This window comes from Zalophus californianus, chromosome 4 (genome assembly GCF_009762305.2).
Source record: "Zalophus californianus isolate mZalCal1 chromosome 4, mZalCal1.pri.v2, whole genome shotgun sequence".
Lineage (NCBI taxonomy): Eukaryota > Metazoa > Chordata > Mammalia > Carnivora > Otariidae > Zalophus > Zalophus californianus.
Window position 1 is genome coordinate 127,962,605 of NC_045598.1, and position 20,997 is coordinate 127,983,601.

General features: G+C 39.2%; 1 protein-coding gene across 1 annotated transcript in view; it reads left to right on the forward strand.

Moving 5' to 3' along the window:
* PREX2 (phosphatidylinositol-3,4,5-trisphosphate dependent Rac exchange factor 2) overlaps positions 1 to 20,436 on the forward strand; it is a 296,111-nt gene extending 275,675 nt beyond the window's left edge. The window contains 3 exon segments of the mRNA XM_035727132.1: positions 7,136 to 7,238; positions 13,558 to 13,625; positions 19,098 to 20,436. Of these exon segments, the coding sequence (XP_035583025.1) occupies positions 7,136 to 7,238; positions 13,558 to 13,625; positions 19,098 to 19,143 (217 nt within the window). The 3' untranslated portion in view covers positions 19,144 to 20,436.
* Positions 20,437 to 20,997: the final 561 nt, after the last annotated feature.

Below are 20,997 nucleotides of genomic sequence, written 5' to 3' on the forward strand. Positions count from 1 at the left end.
ACACATTAAAAATTCATGTAATTTTTTTTTTCAATAAGTGTATATGGAAGGCTTATGGAGTCCTGGGAAGTATGTCGGGTCTGAGAAGGCAACAGTCAGTTCAGATACTACCAGTCCAGCCTACCAATGGTGGTAGTGGTAGTAATATTAATGAACATTGCTAATATTTGTTAAGAATATACAACATGCTGGGCGCCTGGGTGGCTCAGTTGGTTAAGTGACTGCCTTCGGCTCAGGTCATGATCCTGGAGTCCCGGGATCGAGTCCCACATCGGGCTCCCTGCTCGGCAGGGAGTCTGCTTCTCCCTCTGACCCTCTTCCCTCTCGTGCTCTCTATCTCTCATTCTCTCTCTCTCAAATAAATAAATAAATAATCTAAAAAAAAAAAAGAATATACAACATGCTATACCCTGTGTTAAGTACTAGATATGGATTATTTCATGTAATCCTGGAAACAACACTCTGAGGGGCATATATCATGAAACTCAACTTAGAGACGAGGAAACAGAGGACAAGGGAAGAGAGTTTCAGGAGCTTAAGTAACTTGCCCAAGTTCACACAGTTTTAGCAAATCCAAGCTCCAACTCGGGAAGTTTACCTGCAATGCCTGTGCTCTTTAGTCCTACACCTTTCACACAAGTATGCTACGGCATGAGAAAAGGTGTGATGTGTAATGCAAACCAAGCATCCTGAGATCATGTCCATGAGGGAGCAGCACGTGAGAACAAGAGGTGATTTCAGAGAACTGTACATAGTAGAGTGGAAGAATGAAGGAGGAAAACCAGGCACCATATTGTGAACATTTTGTATTGCATGTTAAGAAGTGGGAAGCCATTTGAATGTTTGCATTTTTTTCAAGATTTTATTTATTTATTTATTTAGCAAGAGCGGGAGAGAGAGAGCAGGCAAGTGGGGGGAGGGCAAAGAGAGTCGGGGGAGAGAGAGATTTTCAAGCAGACTCTGAGCTAAGGGCAGAGCCCAATGCAGGGCTCGATTGCAGGACCCTGAGATCATGACCTGAGCTGAAATCAGGAGTCTGACGCTGAGGGGCACCTGGGTGGCTCAGTCGTTAAATGTCTGCCTTCGACTCAGGTCGTGATCCCAGGGTCTTGGGATCAAGCCCCACATCGGACTGCTTGCTCGGCAGGAAGCCTGCTTCTCCCTCTCCCATTCCCCCTGCTTGTGTTCCCTCTCTGGGAAGAGGCAAGACTAGGAGAGTCAGAGTGAGGTTGTACCAAAAGAGATATTAGCGGTGCACCTAGAGAGGAGAGATTTATGACATAGTAAGAAATAGGAAATTAGATTAGCATGAATGGTACTAGGCTTAGGTATGTTAACATGGGGAACTGCACAATATATTCGTCTGTTATAATGGATGAGTTTAGTTTGACGGCCTGGGGGCTTATAACATTTCTCAGTCTGGAGGTGAAACAGTGGGTAAATCATAAACAACTAGACACAGATTTTAGGAAAGCAGTGATTTTAATCTTGACCACACTCAATCTGGGAAGGTTTTGTAAAAATGGGAACATTGTAGATACTAAAAATACCATTTCACAAGAAAACTTTAAGGAATTAGATAATTTCTCCATCTTATTTCTTCTAAGTACTTTCTTATGAGGGCCACTATCAATGGAGAATCTGTAACTCAGTTATTTTCCCACAGCTGCTTGTTTTATTATAGCTGAATAAGGCAGGAGCATGAGAAAAGCACAAAGAAGTAAAGACAGTTGGAAACGGAGCAGAATCATTTATATTTTTCCAACAAGGAGAAATGTATCTTTAGTTCAAAGATTGTTGAAACTAATCTGCCTTAGGCTACTCAGGACAGAAGTTCAGATGATGCCATGGAGTGCATAAAATCAAGTGATCAGCAGAGCCTTCCATCTGTCATAAAAAGCTTCTGTGAGTGTGCAAAGAGCAGTAGTAGCTGCTATGTTTCAGTTTACTTCACCTGCTTCGTTCTCTGGAGATTGAAATAGTCATTATTTCTCTGCAAAACTCGAATGCAGCCCAGGTAATCGGCTTAGTAGAGTATCTCCGAGAACCACAGCTGATTAGAGTCCTAATAACTTGTTTGTGACAGTCACTTGCACAAGTTATAATGGGTCTGGCTTTTAATTAAAGGAGAAAAAAGAAGACTCCTATAGAAAAGGGGGAAATTATTTCATGTTTTAAAAATGTCAATCTGTAAGGCTCTAAATGTACACACCTGTAACCATAATGAGACATATAACTCGTGTAAAGAATATGATCAAAATAATAGGTTCCTCAGGATGTTCTTCTATAGAGACTCTGAGGGTTGCATTTGCCCTAGGGGAATGTTCTCCCTCTTGTTTCCATGACTAACAGCAGCATCAGAGCTATAAAGGGTGGTGAAAATGAGGCAGTACACTTGGAAGTCCAGAGGTAATAAAACAAAATCAGACTCCAATTATTATGTAGAATTCTACATCGGGACAAAACTCACTGATTTCAGAATGGTGAAATTTGCTATATTTGCTTCACTTTATCTCGTACAAAATCAAATTAACCTTCACATTGATGGAAATGATTCAGATGAGTTTCAATAGTTAGGCAGTTTATATAGACGGTTAAGGGGTCATGTCTAATGCCGCCATTTGCAGAACTGGTCAAAACTGTTGTTTGACATATGGTCCCTTAAACTCAGGAGACCCCCACGCATACTTTTAGTTGTGGGTATGTGCTTCCCATATATCCTATTTTTCTAAAAAGAAATTATACTGCAGGAGCACAAAAAAAGAGAATATATTTCTTCAAGTGCCTCAATTCTACTATTTTTGCACAAAATAGTTGAAATAGCTGCTCAAGAAGCTTTTGAAGTCTCAGCGTGTATCCCTAAATCCAGTGACTCCAGTGAGTTTTGTTTGGAGGATAGTTTTCTGTTGTAATTAAATATGTAGCATTATTGAGGAGTACAATAGAAATTTCCAAAGTAGTATTTAGCCTCAATTTTACAACTGTGGGGAAGTAAAAAACAAACCACCCCTTGCTAAAGATTGCATTTTCTATTTTAATGTTGCTCACTTAATCATCTACATCGTGTTAGTTGGTTTTTTCTTTTTTTAAATTTAATTTAATTTTATTATGTTATGTTAGTTTATAGCAAATTGTTGTGGCTACAAATTCAGAGCTTTTCATCACACTAGTGTTTCATGTGTTTTATTTGTGTCAGAATCTGAATGACCCTTCTCCATTAGTAATAGGAAAGTGTGGGATCACCCCCAAGAGAGAGTAATGTAATGATTAGCTACTAAGGAAAACAGCAGAGTCCTGACTGTGAGCTAAGAGTCAGCAAATAAATCCACTGTCAGAAAGCAGAGCTCAATGCTATAAACCTCATATGGTTCTGATTTCCCACATCAGTTTCCCTATGAGTTTCTGTGTCACCCTTGTGGCCCAAATGGGTTGATGTGATGCATGTCCCCAATGGTTCAATTTAATGCATTTCAACCCTTGAGAAATTTGCATCTTTGTTCAGTACAATTTGAATCAACATTAAATGAAGCATTAGAGCTCTGGAGGTTTTAAAAGGTAATTGGGAATTTAAAAAAACAAAAATTTTTTTTTTAAAAAGGTAATTGGGAGTAAAATTGATGTTTTTTGTCTAGAATCATGGTACATGACCAAATATGTAGAAGATCCTTGGGTGTTGAGAATCTTTAATGTAATTTATTATAGAAATTTTATAGCCCTGTCAAGTACATTTTCTCAGGAGTATGCCCTAAGCAGAGCTATTGCTTGGAATGTCTTACTTCTCAAATTATGGAACAACTTTCTTCAGTGTATATGTTTTATACACTGTTATGCCTTTTTATGAAGGACAAAGTCTACTCTGTGACATTTATTTTTTTTATTTTGTGACTCCCAGGGAAAGAGTTGTCTAAATTTTAAAAATGACATTGCAGCTAGAAGGAGCTGAAAACCAAGGCCCGTATTTTCCAGGATGGGGCCAAAATACAGATTTCTTTAACTTTTAATTTAACTGTCTAATACGAAAACAGAGATACTGCTAGCAAGGACATTGGTGGGTCAGATAAGAACTTTTGTACTGAATAGATTTGCCTAGGATTCCCAGCCTTCCTAATGCTCCTTCATTCTTTTGTCCAGAGTTAGCAGAGCTGTCTCTCTGGTAATCACCGAAGTACCTATAAAACCAAATGATCTCTTGTAGAACCTGATTCTGAGTATCCATTTATGCACCGTTGAAAAACCATGTGCCACTCTCTGGATCTGGAATCTTTCAGAGAATGCTAGAATCAGAATGTTTCTTGCAAATGCTAAATATTTCCACTTGACATTCTGATTGATATAGCTGAGAGAAGAGAAGAAGCTAGGAATCAAATAGTGATATATTAACAGTAAAGTTTTGTATTACTGCTGAGCTTTCTTCCACATGCTTAATTCATGAGAATGGGATCCTGTGATGCTGTGATGGAAAAAGTAGGCCTCCGTTGGACAAATAAACTGTGACTCAAACACAGGCAGTTATTTCCCACATTGACCTCATTTTATCTTTTTAAGACTTTATTTATTTATTTGAGAGAGAGAAAGCAGAGTCAGAGAGAGAGCGAGCACAAATGGGGTGGAGGGTCAGGCAGAGGGAGAGGGAGAAGCAGGCTCCCTGCCGAGCAAGGAGCCCAATGCGGGGCTCAATCCCAGGACCCTGGGATCATGACCTGAGCCAAAGGCAGATGCCCAACTGACTGAGCCACCCAAGCACCCCTAAATGTTTCACTTTTTTAAAAATTTCAAATTAATCTTGGGACCTAATTGGAACATACACAGTGGTTAGTATGGACAGGCAGATAATAGGTAGACAAAGCCATCTGTTTTGGAAATGGTAGTGAAAGAAAGCATATACATCCATTTTTAAGGTAGATTTTTCTATTAGGTGATGCGTGTGTGATTGGTTTAGAAAATTACACTTTGAGGTACATTCTCAGAGAGCATGGTACTGGCCATGCTGATCGATCGGGAGATTACAGTCTCTGATTTAAAGTCTCTGGCAGATAATTTGCTGCTGTACTGTTGTTTATTATAGCTCGAAGTAGGAAGAAATAAATCCGTTTAAAAAGATTTTAAAAATGGATAAAAATTATAGGCTGCTTTTTAAAAATTCTTCACAACAAGTGTTATAAGCAAAGGAGGGCAAGTCATGTTTTATCTAGAAGAACAGACATATTTCAGTTTGATTAGAAAAAGATAAAGATTTTTTTTCTGAGTGTCATTCAGCTAGTGTAATGAGTGTTATTGATTAAAATGTTAGAATCAATAAGGACCTAAAATTGGAGTAGAGGCCGTAAGGAGGAAAAAAAGGTTATGGTCTGTCAAGTAAGCTGACAATTAAATGCTTTGTGAAAAATTGATTTTTTAAGCATGAACTGTCAGCTGTACTCCTTGGCTTTCTAGGGCATGCAGGAGCGTGTAAAACGACAAGTATCTGTTGTTATCACCTCATATGCTAAATATTTGTAAATATCACATACTACCAAAAGCTAATTGTAACACTTCAGCCCATCAGACTATGTATTACTAATGCTTTGTAAAGAGTTCTGTGTCATGTTAATGCTTGTCAGGTCATTGAACAGCCAATGAAACTTAACAGGTTTCTCCTTAGAATCCAATGATGCGTAATAATACAATTACACGTTGTCAGGTTCTTTCTAAAATTTCAGCAGTAACGTTTAAAGCCCCTTACTCCTCTTTTTCTTAATTCGGCAGTATCAAAATATAGCAGACATGTTGGACTAATGTAGTACAGCCTCCTAACCAGGGGTAAGTGAATTAGATATTCCTCATGTAGAAGCAATTGCCTTGTAGACCTTTCATTTGCAAGGAAAAACTGAACAGACCTAGATATATACATGTGTAAAAAACCACCAAACTACAGGGAGGTAAATGCAAAAATAGAAAAAAAAATCAGAATAAATACCCATAAATTGAAAAGCAAAGTAAAACAGAATCTGCTCATATGAATTTTACACAAAACATCTAAAAGTAATGAACATTTTAGTGAAATGTATGCAAAAGGTGCCCCTAAAAAGCAATTCAGAGACTAGCACCTGAAAATGTTAACAAATAAGTAGGCTCTAAGAGCTGTCAAAGAGAAAAATGTTGAAGGACATAAAAGAAATGCCTTAAAAGGGAAGGCAAAGGACAAAGGCACACCAATCACTGAATTCAGGGGCTGAATTCTGAATTTCTCAGGGTTGCTCTGGGCATCACTTTCCTGTATAACTAATTAAAAGCTCCTTTTGAAATTTTTACAGTCTTTTAGATTGGGTCCAAGAAACATACTTTTTAAAATATCAATTCTGATCATAGTGAATATTAATTTCACTATTTTTCTAAGCTATTGGGCATAAATTAGTGTAAATCTATTAACTGTCATGTAGATATGTATGAAAAATATTAGGAAGTCTTTTCTTTTAAACTATGTGAAATACCGGTAAAGAATAATATCTGATAACAGATTTTATTATAATTCTGTTTATTTAATTGTATGTATATAAACTCTTTCATAAACATAGTTCATTATGAGTTTGTTAAATTTAAATACTTAATTTAGGACGCCAATCATGTAGTTCTGTAATCTATTTTTAAACAGATGTCCTAGGGACGCCTGGGTGGCTCAGTTGGTTGAGCATCTGACTCTTAATCTCAGCTCAGGTCTTGTTCTCAGGATCATGAGTTCAAGCCCCACACTGGGCTCCATGCTGGGTGTGGAGCCTACTAAAAACAAACGAAACAAAAAACAGGTGTTCTATACAGAAAAATCAATGGTTCATTGTCTGGCTGCTTCCATTTTGGCTGACGTTTTTTGATTCTGAAATTAGTGTGGGGAGGAAAAATAATTTTCCCTCTATCCTTCTGAGTTCTTAGCTGAAACCCCTATAGTAAAAGACAGATTAACAAGAGAAAAATAAACAGAAGTTTATTAACATGTATACCTCTCGAATACATGGGGGATACCCAAAGAAAAATGAGTAACTCTCTGAGGAGGGAGATTAGGTGTAATATATTCTGCTCTTCTTCATTAGTAACCCAAACTGTTTTTGAGGTGCTTAATGGGAGCCCGTGGCATTTGACTTGCTTTTGCTTTTGCACACAGGTGCACCCTGAGTGTGACACTGGAGCAGGCCATCATTCTGGCCCGAAGCCATGGGCTGCCTCCTCGCTACATCATGCAGGCCACAGATGTGATGCGGAAGCAGGTAAGTCTCACGCACCGTATAGGGACTGTTTCACAGGACCTGGATTTGAGGCTTCCTTTTAATCAGGATTTATCAGGTTTAATTGGAATAATCAGCATTTATCAGGTGTCTCACGGGTGCCTGGATGTGAGGGACAGTTTTCCGGGCTCAGAGGGTAAGTGTGGACAAGAAACACTCCCAGGGATGAAGGCAGTACAGACATCTATATGAGGGCTCTCCAAGAAATTTAGCCAAGCTACAAAAAGAGATGCCTAAAGAGGTAACCTGAAGGAGGAAAGGGGTTGGACAGGCATATCGGGCAGGAGTGGATTTGGGGCTTATGTAAAGGACAAGGTCAAGGGGTGCATGGCATTTTTGGGGCATTGCAGGTGATTTACTAAGGCTCTGGGAATACATTGAGGAAGGGGTTGGAGACAAGGAAGAGGAAAGAATTGAGGGCCCTGCTTGCTCCTGGAGCTCCCAAAGGGAATGCCAAGCCATGCTAAGAAACTTGTGCATTATTCTGAAGATAAAGCACATACCTCAGATTTTCCTTCAGAGGATGAATAGCAATCTTAGGAATGTCTTTAGGTCACTGAAGTATTTATAGGTGGGAATATACTTTTCTTATCAAGAGAATGAAGTTCTGGATATAATACCCAATGGTATTTTAAATGTCACAGTTTGGTTTTTAACTCTTAAAATTCTTTTAAAAAATAAGAAAAATGCACTAACCTCTAATTTGTTGATTATTAGGAAAATGTACTTAATCTAATAGAAAAGACACAACTCAGTAGAAACACAAAATAAGTTGGAAAAGATCAATTTTATATTTTCTTCCACATTTTCTCAGGGTTACCACAGAAAATTGATTTACATGCTCACTTGGTTTGAATTCCCCAGTGATAGTGAGTGACTTAGTTTTTTTGGTTTTTTTAAGATTTATTTATTTATTTTAGAGAAAGAGAGAGAAAGAGAGCACACGGGGGGAGGGGCCAAGGGGGAAGGAGAGAGAGTCTCAGGCAGACGCCCCGCTGAGCTCAAGCCCGATTCAGTTCAACTTGGGGCCCATTCCACAACCCTGAGATCAGGATCTGAGCAGAAACCAAGAGATGCTTAACCAGCTGTGCCACCCAGGCACCCCAAGTGACTTAGTTTTCAAGATATGCTTTTGTAGTTAAAACTGCTTTATTTACTCAAGACTTAGCATATAACTCTTACACAAACGTACAAATCCCTGAGGGTTTGCTCCCAAGATGATACTACAGAATGTCAAAAAAAAAAAAAAAATCCATGGAAGCAGTCATGAGGCCAGCACCAGTTTGGGGTCTGCGATTCGGAAATAAGGTACAACAAGTAGAGCTACATTGGAGCTTCAGGCTGGGAACCCTGGGGCTGGAGACTGAAAACCAAGATCTCACAAGGTCCAGGAGAGATTTGCTAAGTAAAGGTTAGATCCACAAGAAGCACGGGATGCACTGTGGGTCAGCTGGAAAAGGGCAAATACAGATGCAAATGCCAGCAGATTTTGGAAGGATTTTTTGGGTGGATATACAAATTTGGTTTTAAAAAATAGATCAAGGTAAACTTGTGATTATCCATATCAGGGTTGGGTTTGGGATGCCAAAAATACAGCAAGAGACTAAACATTCTGTTTCACTCTGTTGCTGTTAGAGTAGGTTTGCACTAAGACTTGAAGGAACCATCTCAAAATTATAGTTTATGGCAAGACTAAGAGACTGTTATTAGCCTGTGTTAGAATACTCTAGTACAGGAATAATGATGGATGGGCTAGATATACAGTCATATTATATGGACTTCAATAATCAAAACCTTTAAGTTCTCACAACTGAAAAAAGAGATAGATAAAATAGAGATGGAAAGTAAAAATCATATTATGTAAGCCCTAATGACTTGTTTAACCGGTGCAGACCTTTCTGAGATACAATGTACATAATGATATTTACATATATTATTAATATATATATAAAATATAACTTAAGTCAACTGAAAAGTTATGAAGTTTCTTATCAAATCACGGTTGATTTCTAAACTGCACTGTTTTTCCGTATTTATCACCTCTCCCTTCCGTATTTTTAAAATAAATAACATTTAGAATAGGTAGCTTCCCTCCTTTGTTACTTGTTTCTCTGGTCCAAATGGCTTGGAGACAAAGAGCTGATTTCTGACTTCATGAAAGATCAGAGAGCCTGGGACCCCTCTCTTTGGAGAAACTGGGCTAAACTGATGCACAGAGAGATTTTTGCAATACTCCCTCTGTTGCTCATCCTCTCCCCAGGGTTCAGCTGGTACAGGCAGTGAGATTATTGGCTGGGATCCACTCTACAAGCCAACTCTCCCCTGCCTGTGATCTGAGTAGTTAGAACACAGGTGGGAATCAAAGATCTAACTTTTCTGTTCCCTTTGCCTTTCAACTATTTAGATACAACTCTCCAGAGACTGAATGGTTGGGATATTTGCCAGGTTAATAAATAAGATTCTCTAAGATCTTTAGTTTCCTTTTTAGGAAGAAGAAGCTCTTCAGCAGGATTTATTCTTCTAACTGCACTATTGTTTTCATGTACAGATTTTGTGTATGTGCTTTTCATAGACTTGTTGAATGCCCTGGTTGAGTTGTTGGAAGGAAAGGTGAAAGATAGAAGGAAGGGTCCCATGGCGGTTCTAATTTTTTGATAACGATGATCATAATCCTAGGCAGCACTTTGACATAACCAACGGATCTCATTAATAAAAGGCTTGAGGGAGAAGCTCTCATTGACGTTAGAAACCAAGTTTTCTATCCTGCAAATTAATCATTCCAAGTATTATTTGGTTGAAGCTGATCTCAAAAATGTTTTGGCCTTTTTAATAAAACTGGAATTTCAAAGAATTCTGTCTCCTTACCTCCAATCTCAGGGCATAATACTGGGCACCAATATCAAAGACTAAGGAAGATGTGGTTCTTGCCCCTTCTCATGATGGCCACATGGGGGCAAATCATGGTGATACAGGCACCAACAGACAAGTGATATACAACCTCAGTGTTTTAGGATGGAAGACAGGGAGTAAATGAGTGATTAGACAGTGAGCCCCTCAATGGCTGGGACACTGAGTATATCTTATTTTGGTGGCACAGGTTTCCAGAATAGTACCTAGCAGAGAGTAAATGCTGAATGACGTGTGGGCAATGGATTAGTTTTAACTAGAATAACCAGGAAAAGGCTTCATGCTGCAAGTGATAATATGATAGTGGCTTAATAGCATAGATTCTTGAGCCAAACAACCTCAACTTGAATCCCAGGCCAGTGTCTACTGTCTGTATCATTTGGGACAAGATTGCAAGTCTCCCTGTTACTTAGTTTCCTCATTATTAAAACAAAGATAATAATAGCACTTGCCCCATAGTGGTGTGAGGATTAAATGAAGCAATATACTCAATGTACTTAAAACAGTATCTGATACAGTGAAGGACCAATTAATTATTGCCCAAGATGGTATTTGATTTGAGCCTGGGGGGATAAATGTGATGTGGACAGGTAGGAAAGATGAGAGAGAGAGTATTTAGGTAGAGGGAGCAACATGAGCAAGGTATAAAAGTGCAAGTATCGGGGCGCCTGGGTGGTGTAGTCAGTTAAGTGTCTGACTCTTGGTTTCAGCTCAGGTCATGATCTCAGGGTCATGAGATCGTGCCCCGCATCAGGCTCTGTGCTCAGCGTGGTGTCTGCTTAAGTTTCTCTCTCCCTCTCCCTCTGTCCCTCCATGTATGCACGCTCTCTCTCTCCCTCTCTCTCTTTTTCTCTCAAATAAAGAAATCTTTTATTAAAAAGTGCAAGTACCTGGCATGTTGAGTATATGAAGAATTATATAGTTGAATTCGCTGTGGAATATGCCAATAGTTGTGGTCAGCATGATAAGCATCAATTTTATTTGCAACCTTTTAAGAACGCAAAAGTCTTTCATTAGATTATTTAATAGAATATTATGAGACTAAAGACAAAAAGAATTATACGTAAATACTATAGTTTAGTAAATCTGTTTCCCACAGGGATATGATTCAGAAATTATAAAACTAGGCTTGTGTATACTAGGCTTGAATAGATAAGTAAATATATTGTAAATAATGAGAATAAAGTTTCTTACTGTGAGAAAAAGAAGTTAAAAATAGGGGAAGGGAAAAGGCTGTAATCCAGAACGAAACCTATGGCCTGGGATTGAATCAGAGGTAGCAGCTTGAACTGATGGACACACACAGAGATATGCATAGATGTAGAAATAACTATAGATGTTTGAGTCTGTTGGCATTAGTCAACTAGCCTGTCTACTGAGAAGACCTAGAAGCAGTTACATGCCCTTAGTAGCAATGAGCATACCCAGTGTCCAGACCTTGGGTTCTAAATATAAGTCTCCATTAAAAAGAACCAACGATCCTTGGAGGAGTGGTTAATTTCCAGCTGAGACAGAGAAGATGAGCCTAGAACATCTTGAGGTACCAAAAAATAAACAAGTATTCAAAAATGCTTGTGATTCTTTCAGGAGGACATGAGAAGCCACCTGAAGATGTTCCTAGCAGCCAATCTGGAACAATTTTAACAAAAAAAATTATTAATAATAGAAATATTGGATAATAACTCAGAATAAAATAAATATTCATAAATTCATACTAATTTCAATAAATACTTGAATAAATAGATAATGGATTTGGGGAGCAGGGATGACTCTTATTTATAGAAGCATTCCTTCCTAAATGCTACAGTATCATTTTTGCAGACAAGATACACCAATGGAGGCTAAAATCAGTGAGCAAAAGTTTGAAGAGAAACAATATATGTGCAGAGTCTCATAGTATCTTCCCCAACATAATTATTAACTACAAAAAGAAAAGTAGAAACTTTACAGTGGAAAAATCTGGCAGACATCACTTGAACCAAGTGATGGAAGTTAATGGCACCGATGATAAGACGTAGAGACATCATGTGACAGTCAATGTCAGTGATCTCATGCACCGAGAAGGCACAAAATGCATGTCCTCTATCTAATCATGAGGAAAGATCTGACAAACCCAAATTGAGGAACATTCTGCAAAATGATGACCAGTAGTCCTCAAAAATACTAAGGTCATGAAAGACAAAGAGAAACTGAGGAAGTGCTATGGATCAGAGGACCGAGGAGACAAGAAAACGAAATGCAGTAGGGGATCCTGGATTGGATCCTGGAATAGAAAGGGGACACAAGTGTGGGAAATGGTGAAATTTGAATAAGACTTGCAGCATTGTACTGACGTTTCCCTGGTTTTGGTCATCATACTATAGGGTAAGTGTTAGAGGGAGGTTACATAGCTGGGTATGTGAACTCTCTGTTCTGCTTTTATAACTTTTCTCTAAGTCGAAAAGTACTACAAAATAAAGAGTTATTTTTTAACTGTTTAATTGGGATTCCTAAATTCCTTCCCATCTGTCTTTCTGCCACCCCCACCCCTTTTCCCTATTTGCTTTCCTTTATTTGGTCCAACTTGAGAAAATAGGTTTTGTTTTCCTTTCTTCCTTTTCTCCTTTTCTTTCTCCCCTTCCCACAGCTCAGAAATTTGGTAGCAGGAGATCGAGTTTCGGAGTTGTTTTTTTTTAAACCACTCTCCTTCATCTATGCTCAGCCCCAAACCCTGGTGTTTGGTTCTATGTAGTAACTAATTACCATTAGGAACTGAGCAATGATTATAGCATCATTCATGAACTTGACAGGTTGTGAAGACTTTTTCATGGCTAAAGTACATTGTCTTTGGACTCTAAACTTCGAGACAGAATTCTTACATTTCAGAGATCCACGTGCCCATGCCTTGTCCAGAAATTGCTTTAGAACTATTTAAGAAAATATTTTCTTGATAAATACTATGAAGTTTAAAATAGCTAATTATTCAGATAAGGACAAAACAGGTGCATGAGTGCGATAGAATTGTGATTTCTGATCCCCGAAAGTGGGGACACAGCAGGTATTTGTAGCCTGCTTATTTCTTATTTTCAACATCTAAAGTATTGCTTGCTTCTAGGAATAAAGATGTAGCTGAGATAGTGAACAGGAAGCTGTGATTTAAATTTATTTTGAATGATTTGGATGGCTACTGAAATAAATATCAATCCTTTGGAATGATATATCAGCATATTTTGATTCTTAAAAGCATTAGTTATGAAAATGCTCAGATGATGATTTCCCTCTTCTGCTTCTTCTAGTCTCTCTTGACATTAAATACATTGAGGGAATAAATACTCTACTCTCAAATGTTAATGGTATGTTAAATAATTACTAATACAATGTAAAGCTAAAAAATGACTTTCCCTGATTCTTTCAGGGAGCAAGAGTTCAGAACACTGCAAAGAATTTGGGAATCAGAGACCGAACCCCACAGTCTGCTCCAAGGTAAGTGACTCCCCAGGTCTGCTCTTTCGCAAAGGGCTGGCCGCCATTTCCCAGGCAGGGTCACTCACAGCTTATGCACCTGCCCCAGCACATGCCTAGTGCAGTACTGATTGTAAGCATGCAAATTGGCCTTGTAAACACTCTGTGGCTAAATGTGACTAGGCATAAATGGTCTCTGAATTCAACGGAAGTTTAGGGGAAGCAAACTGAGAAGTAACAGGTAGAAGTCTTGACATTATTCTGTTTTGCAGTCTACATAGGTGCTACTAAAATTTGTATTCCAACTGTACTGAACCAACGCAATGCCATTTTCATTTCTATTTCTATGCCTGCACATGCCGTTACCTTGGGCATGATTGCTTTTCCCATCTGTGTCTGTTTGAAAAACCCCTACTTAACCACAAAACCCAACTTAGATGTCCTTTTCTCTTCAACGTCTTGGCTGAATTTTCTTCCTCTTTGTGCTCCCTTATCATCTTGTATTGGTCTAGTATAGCCCTTATCATATTGTGTTACAAAATATTATTCCATGACTCCTTGCCCAACCTGAATATGAATTCTTTGGAGGCAGCGAATATGGTTTTTTTGGGTTTTATTCCTTGCTCATCATAGTGCTATATACTAGACATTGAATATTGGCTTTCAAGAATGTATGAATAAATAAATGAATGAATGAGCTTTTTCTTTGTGATCAGGCCAGATATTCCCAGTTCACATATCATCAAAAGAAGGGACTCTAATTCACCTTTGGAATAAATGAACATGGGAACAGCCATCAAAGAAATGTTCATTTCCCTGGTGGCATTAGGGTAGGCAGCCATCTCTCTCGAAGTGGGGCAATATTAAGTGATTTCTTTTACATTTGATTGTTTTTATACAATTGGCATTTTAACAAAAAGTACCCTCCTCCAAGCACTGTCACAGACAAGACACTCTTTGTTTCTGTTTACAAAGCAGTTACCAGAGTGAGAATGATGACTGTAGCATTTATGAAGTTATATTTCATTCTACAAAAGTATGTGGGTAATGGAAGTACTTTCCAAAGGGGAAACATTTTTTCCCCCTGACAATGGATGGAGCCCTGTGTTCTAAGTGTGTTTATTTTTAGTGCTGACTTCTGACTCTATTTAATCTTCAAGTCTTATCAATGTTATCTTGCATAGTTCATTAGGTTAGAAAGACCTTCTATTGCTAAAGAATCATTTCACCTAAGCATTCTCTAACACCTTGAGCAGACATGGTATATTTGGATAACAGACCCAGTGAAGTGTTAAAATCCCAATGAGAAAACAAGATAATGGCTTAGCAAGGTCTTCTTAGCTAGAGCTTATAAACACTAATAAAGAGTGGGGTTAAGATAAGACTTCAGCGTCTTGATCAATAAACCAGTACGCAAGCTGAATACAAGAAAAGAATCCGATGAACTCACTTTTTTCTTTATTGGGTTGTGTTTTAAAACACTTGAACTGAAACATAATAAAATGTGCCAGCTGTAGAGTTGACATTTTTTACGAGAGAGTAATAATCCCAAGGGAGAAATTGCGAGTAATTTTTAAATTTAGTTCTATGTATTCTTTCACTCATTCTACAAATATTTATTGAGGACTTAAGAAATACACAGCACCCTGCTATGCCCCATGGAGAACATAAACATGAGATAGAAACAATTCCAGCCCTTAAGGACCTTTCAGGCAAAGAAATGGGATGACAAAACATAACTAGAAGGAAAGGCAGAATGCGAGAAGCACTCTATGAGGTGGTGTGGAGACAGTGCCGAGGGCCCAGAGGGCCGGAGATAGCTGAGAACCAGGATTCCTGCCCAAAGACAGCAAATTGAAGAACAAATTTTGGCTCTCAAGAACAGGCCACCCATAGACAAGTCTGGGGTGATGTTTCTGCAAATATCTTCATGGAGGAGATAGAGTTTGCTATCTCTGCCTGAGATAATATTTGGTTAAAATCCCTTACCTATCTCTCCCATAGTTTTCCTTTCCCCGTCACTGTCTTTCACTACTTAAAATTCACCTCAGCAGACAATATGTTGACTTTCTGCCATATGTTTGTAGATGTCAGACACTGTTAAAAGCTAGAAATAAAGACTTGGTCCCTTCCACTAGTCAATGGGGTGCAGTAGAGAGACAATTGAATAAAATGAGAACAGTATCCAAAATGTAAGTACTGTGGCAGACATAGGCACAGATTGCCATGAGAACAGAGAGAAGGGGCACAAAACTCAGCCTAAGGACAGAGAGGGGAGGTTGCAGAGTGTTCCTGGCCCAATCGGCATGGAATAGATGTCCTCCACAGCTGATGTGATCACACCCACGCCTGGAGAGCACATCTCACTCCGGGAACTACACCCAGATCTCTATGACTGGTGGGTTGAATGTGATTTAAGAATGATACAAGGTGAGGCTGGAGGCATAGGCAGGGGCTGGATCAGGAAGAGACGTGTATGGGATACTGAAGAGCTCTGATTTCACTTGAAGACACTAGGGAGGCATTAAAATGCAGTCTTCCTGTCTGGAAGATTTAAAATTTCAAATTTATCTCTGGCACCATTAAGAAGATCCATTTGAGGACAGCTAAGACTGAAGGCAGGAGCTTGAGAGGAGATTGTCATGGCACTGAGGATGAAAAGGAGAGGATGGTTCAAGGGATATTTAGGAGACAGAATTAATAGTCTTTGGACACTAGTTGGATGAAGGGAAAAGGAAGATTCTAGAATGACTACCAAATCTTTGGTTTGGGTGACAAGGGGCAAATGGTTCTAGTCACTGAGAAAAATAAGCATGTGAAGGGAAAAGAGGATGAGCTCATCTCAGTAATATTGGGGCTGAGGATCAATGGGACACCTACGTGGAGATGCCTTTGTGGGCGGTACAAACCACGTTCTTCCCCTCACGTTCACGTGCCACATCTTCAGAGGAATAAACCTAATCTTCATCAAGAACCAAATATTACATTTTAGATGTAATGACACACTGGTCTTATTTTCTATTATGTCCCAAAACCTGGAAACCACTGTGCTATGACAGCTTGATTTTCTTTATTTGCTTAATTGTGAAGCAGCATACGGTGGCAGTTACAAGTGAAAAACACGGTTTTGAGTTCCAGCTCCTGCTTGTGACCTTATTTAGCCAGGTTATTTATTTTCTCTGAGACAGTTTTCTCATCTGTAAGCTAGGGAGAATTGCCTTAGGACAGATTATTATTGACGCTCTAGCCTTCAAAAGAGGCATTTGCTTTGTGGTCTCCCTCAACACAACTTTTATTTATGCCATGTAGAAAGATGAAGGGCATGATCTATAGATTGAAGTTTGAAAGTTCTACTTCTGGCAGATGGGGATTGGGCTGGAAATACCAGTTCCAAGATGGCTGCCAGAGCCCCAACAGGCAAAGAAGAAAATGGAGCCAGGAACAAACCTTTTCACACAGGGGCATGGGTGTGCCTGAGTGGAATGAGAAGACAAGGGTCCTAAAATGTTGGGCAAAGCCAGGCCTCCCGTTACCTAGCAGTTTAGCTACCAGAGAAACAAATGCCTCAGTGCAGGGTAAAAGTCCAACTCTTAACTATTACATTTTGCTTCCCAACTTCATCTGCCTGTTCTAAATTCCCCAAGCCCCACAATCTCCATTACAAATGTGTCTGAACTGAAATAACCCTGAGTCACTTCCAAGAAGCCTCACAGAAGCTGAATCTGCCCAGCTCTGCAGTACCCAGAGCTATTATTTCATTAGGTGATCACAGGGAGTAGCCTTTTTGCCAATTTGCAAGGCAGACATTTCAAAGACTCACCTACCCAGTGGCATTAGCTCCATTATGTGGAAACGTGCAGTGCAAGGTAATGGAATGTCATGGCGCAGCCCAGATCTCACGGGGTAGGACATCGCCACTCAGCTTACTGTTTCTGTTCTACCTGAGTAAGGCCACTGCCTTTCTACCCATTAGGCAGTGCTATCAGGGAAATGAAAGGATAGAAATTAGGAAAAGAACTTTCTGATCATTCTATTATTCCAGCGCTGGGAATGCATTTTGAAGCAACACCATATTTTTCAACTGCAAAGGCAGCTTTGAACTATATCAGCTCAATTTAATGTATTCTTTTCTCCGGGAAGGATGAAATGAGCTCTTCTGATGTGAGATGTCCTTATTTCAGTATTCATTTTCTTCCATGGAGATGACTTGTAGAGCATTAAGCACCTTTCAGACTTGAAATACATTTTGCAAATCTCCAAAGGCAGTAACTTTTTCTGTGTGTTTCCAGACTAGGAGAGTTTATTTTGTTAACTAGGTTTCTAACTCAATATTCACCCTTTTTCAGTCTTTTCCCCCATTTGATTTAGAATTAGCATGGGATTAAATGTGGAAGGAAGAGGAAACAGAATTTGCTGAGTTTGTCAACAACTCATGTAAACTTTGCCCGATTTAATCTATAAAAGAAGTGAATCACCACAGCTACCCCTGAGTTTGGAGGACTTTTTAAAAGGAGCAAAGTTGACACCTGTACTTAAGATGTTTAGATCACAGACAAAGCTCTGAAGTAGGGTCAGCGTGGCCACGAACTATAGGACTGGGAGTGTCTGTAGTCCGACACCTGGTCAGCTTAGTCAGCTGATCTTCACTCAGCCTGTGCCTTCCATATAGGTTTGCCCTGTCTGGTCCCTGGCTGTCTTGCAGCTATTATGTTCTCCTTCATTTCATTCTGGAGCTAGGATATAACCAGTCAGGAGAATGTGGAGCCCTGGAGCTTATACAATCCTCCTTCAGTCCCCCACCCCTTGCCTTAATGCTAAATGACCTCAAACATCTAGATCTGGGATGCCAAGAGGGAGCACTTCCGGGCATCTCCACCAGCTCAAGGAGATGCCTGGACCCACTTGAATCTCCACCTGATTCTGCTGACAGGTGAGAGGAAAGATGGGCAGAGCTGGGCAGGTATTCCTCAGGAAACACCAGATAATTGTGTTTGGAGAGTCAGGCCTCAGGACTCTGCCACATCAGCCCTATTCTTAACTGACTGCACCGAAGAGATGGTACAAAATGAAGCAACTTTCAAAAATGGGTCAGAAAGCCAGCAGACCCCTCTGAGCAGGTGCTGTTTTGCTACAAATTCATCATGATAGACAAGATGGTAATTATCATAATAATATCATCTCCTAGAATTCAGAGAATCGATTTTGCTGCCAGCAAGGTGAGCAGTCGGGTTTGGCAGCCCAGAGCAGAAGCAGCTGGTGTGGAAAAGGCATCGCCAGTCCTCTAGAGCAGCAAAGAGACACTGGTGTTTTCTGAATAATAGAACCGAGGTTTTGGAGTTTGCTAATTCATATGTGATGTTTAGTAAAATCGGCAATATGATCATGACTCCTGAGCCAGGCAATCATTGTTGATATCCTTTTCCTACCGGTAACAACGTCTCAGGTGATGGCAATATGCCAGGCCCATGTCACACTCTTCCGTGCCTTTTCTAGGCTCTATAAGCTGTGCGAGCCGCCTCCCCCCGCAGGAGAAGAATGAAGAGAATTCCCAAGGAACCAGGCAAGCAGAAGCTTCTGCTCATCAGACAGAGGACATGCTGGCTACACATTCTTCATTCAAGAAATGAATTTTTTTTTTTCTCTAAATCCTTCACCATGGAGTAACTAACCAGTGTTCAACCTATACTTGGATATTTGTGCTGGCTACGGATTGGAGGTCATTCGGACAATTCGAAGCTTCACCAGCTCATCTCTGTATGTATTGACACTCACTGTTCATTCTTAGGGTAAAATTCATCCCTGGAATTTATAAAAAAAAAACAAAACAGAGATAAAAAAATGAACCGTTGTGCCTGCTCTCCCATTTATTCAAATTATTTTATTGTGTTTGTTTTCAACTTCTCTGAATGGGATCATGTAATCATGGCTGTTTCCACTTGAAGAAGCCTTTCACTGAGGACACGTGGACACACTTTCCAAACCCTCACACAGAAATGTTACAGACAGTAGAGGCTGGGTGCTGTGAAAGGGACTCAATCCCTCCCCTGTATCAGAGAAAGTAGCTCATGTGTGAAAGGTGAAGAGCATGCTCTACTCTTTCTCCTGAGGGTTTATTTCTCTGTAGGAGAGAAGAGAGCTGATGGAGGCTTCTACCAAGACTTTCTTCCATCCCCTTCTAGGTATCCTTTGTGCTTGTGGACAGTTCCAGCAGCCAGATGCTGTCACTGGCTTCCCTTGGGCCGTGTGCTTTGGGGCTGGGCCGCAGGTGGCCAGGGGTGGGGAGCGGTGGAGATCAGAGAGGTATAGGAGGGGAAAGAAGGGTACAGGAGGAAACGTAAGCCCATTTAAAAATTTAACCTCTGACTTAGAAAGACACCTAAAATTCTTACTTTTATGAAGGCTTTCATATGAGAACTGAGACTCGTAATAGAGTATACCGTGCTGAGTATTTCTCTATCAAGGTTTGTGTATAACATATGAAAATAAAGCTTTATTTGTTGACCTTTACAAGGACTATTAAAGACCTTGATAACATATGGAAGCACAAGGTGTATTCTATTTTCATTCTAAAGTATGTGTAATGCTTATCATCTCTATGTTGATAAAATAACATTGTTAGCATAATGAATATGGTCATATTGATTTTTGGGTCTATAATTTTCAAAGCAATTAAAATGCCCTTACTGTGATTGTGATAATTATATGGATTTAGGCTAATTTAGTATGTGAAATGCTTTTTATAACTGAAGTATATACAGACCGTTATTAAATTTTAATTTATGAAATTTGATAATGCTTTTCAAATGATTATTAAAAACCTTCACCACTTGCAGTTGTGTATTGAATAACAAAAAAAACCTGTGTTACGTATGTATGAGGTATTCATATACTGGTCAAGCTGATAAAAATTGTTCTTTGGCACAGAAACACGTAAGATTTTTGCCTTAAGTCCATATACATAATGAGAAGTAAAGAAACAAACTCCAAAGTTTTCAAAGAAAAAGTTGAACACTTTGAATTTAATGAAGATATGATCTTAACACAAATACCTATATTGACTTGTAGGGATTTAACGTTCTTGATATTATAAACAACTGACCCTGAAGGTCCATGACATTAGTCTTTTGTGATTTTCCCGTACTGAAAAATTGATGACATTCAATGCAGGCTAATGAGGGAGCAGAACTGATCAACTAGTAGCAAGGATTTTTCATAATGTCATTACTGTTTTCTAATCACCATTCTGGAAGCCTTATTTCTCATTAGAAGGATGAAGTGGTCACTTAAACACTTCAGTCATACTTTGCTATGTTTCATGGGGGAAATTATGTGCTATTATGGTATGTACAAATTATAGCGTATCTTTAAGGATCTAATCTCTATATAAGAGGAT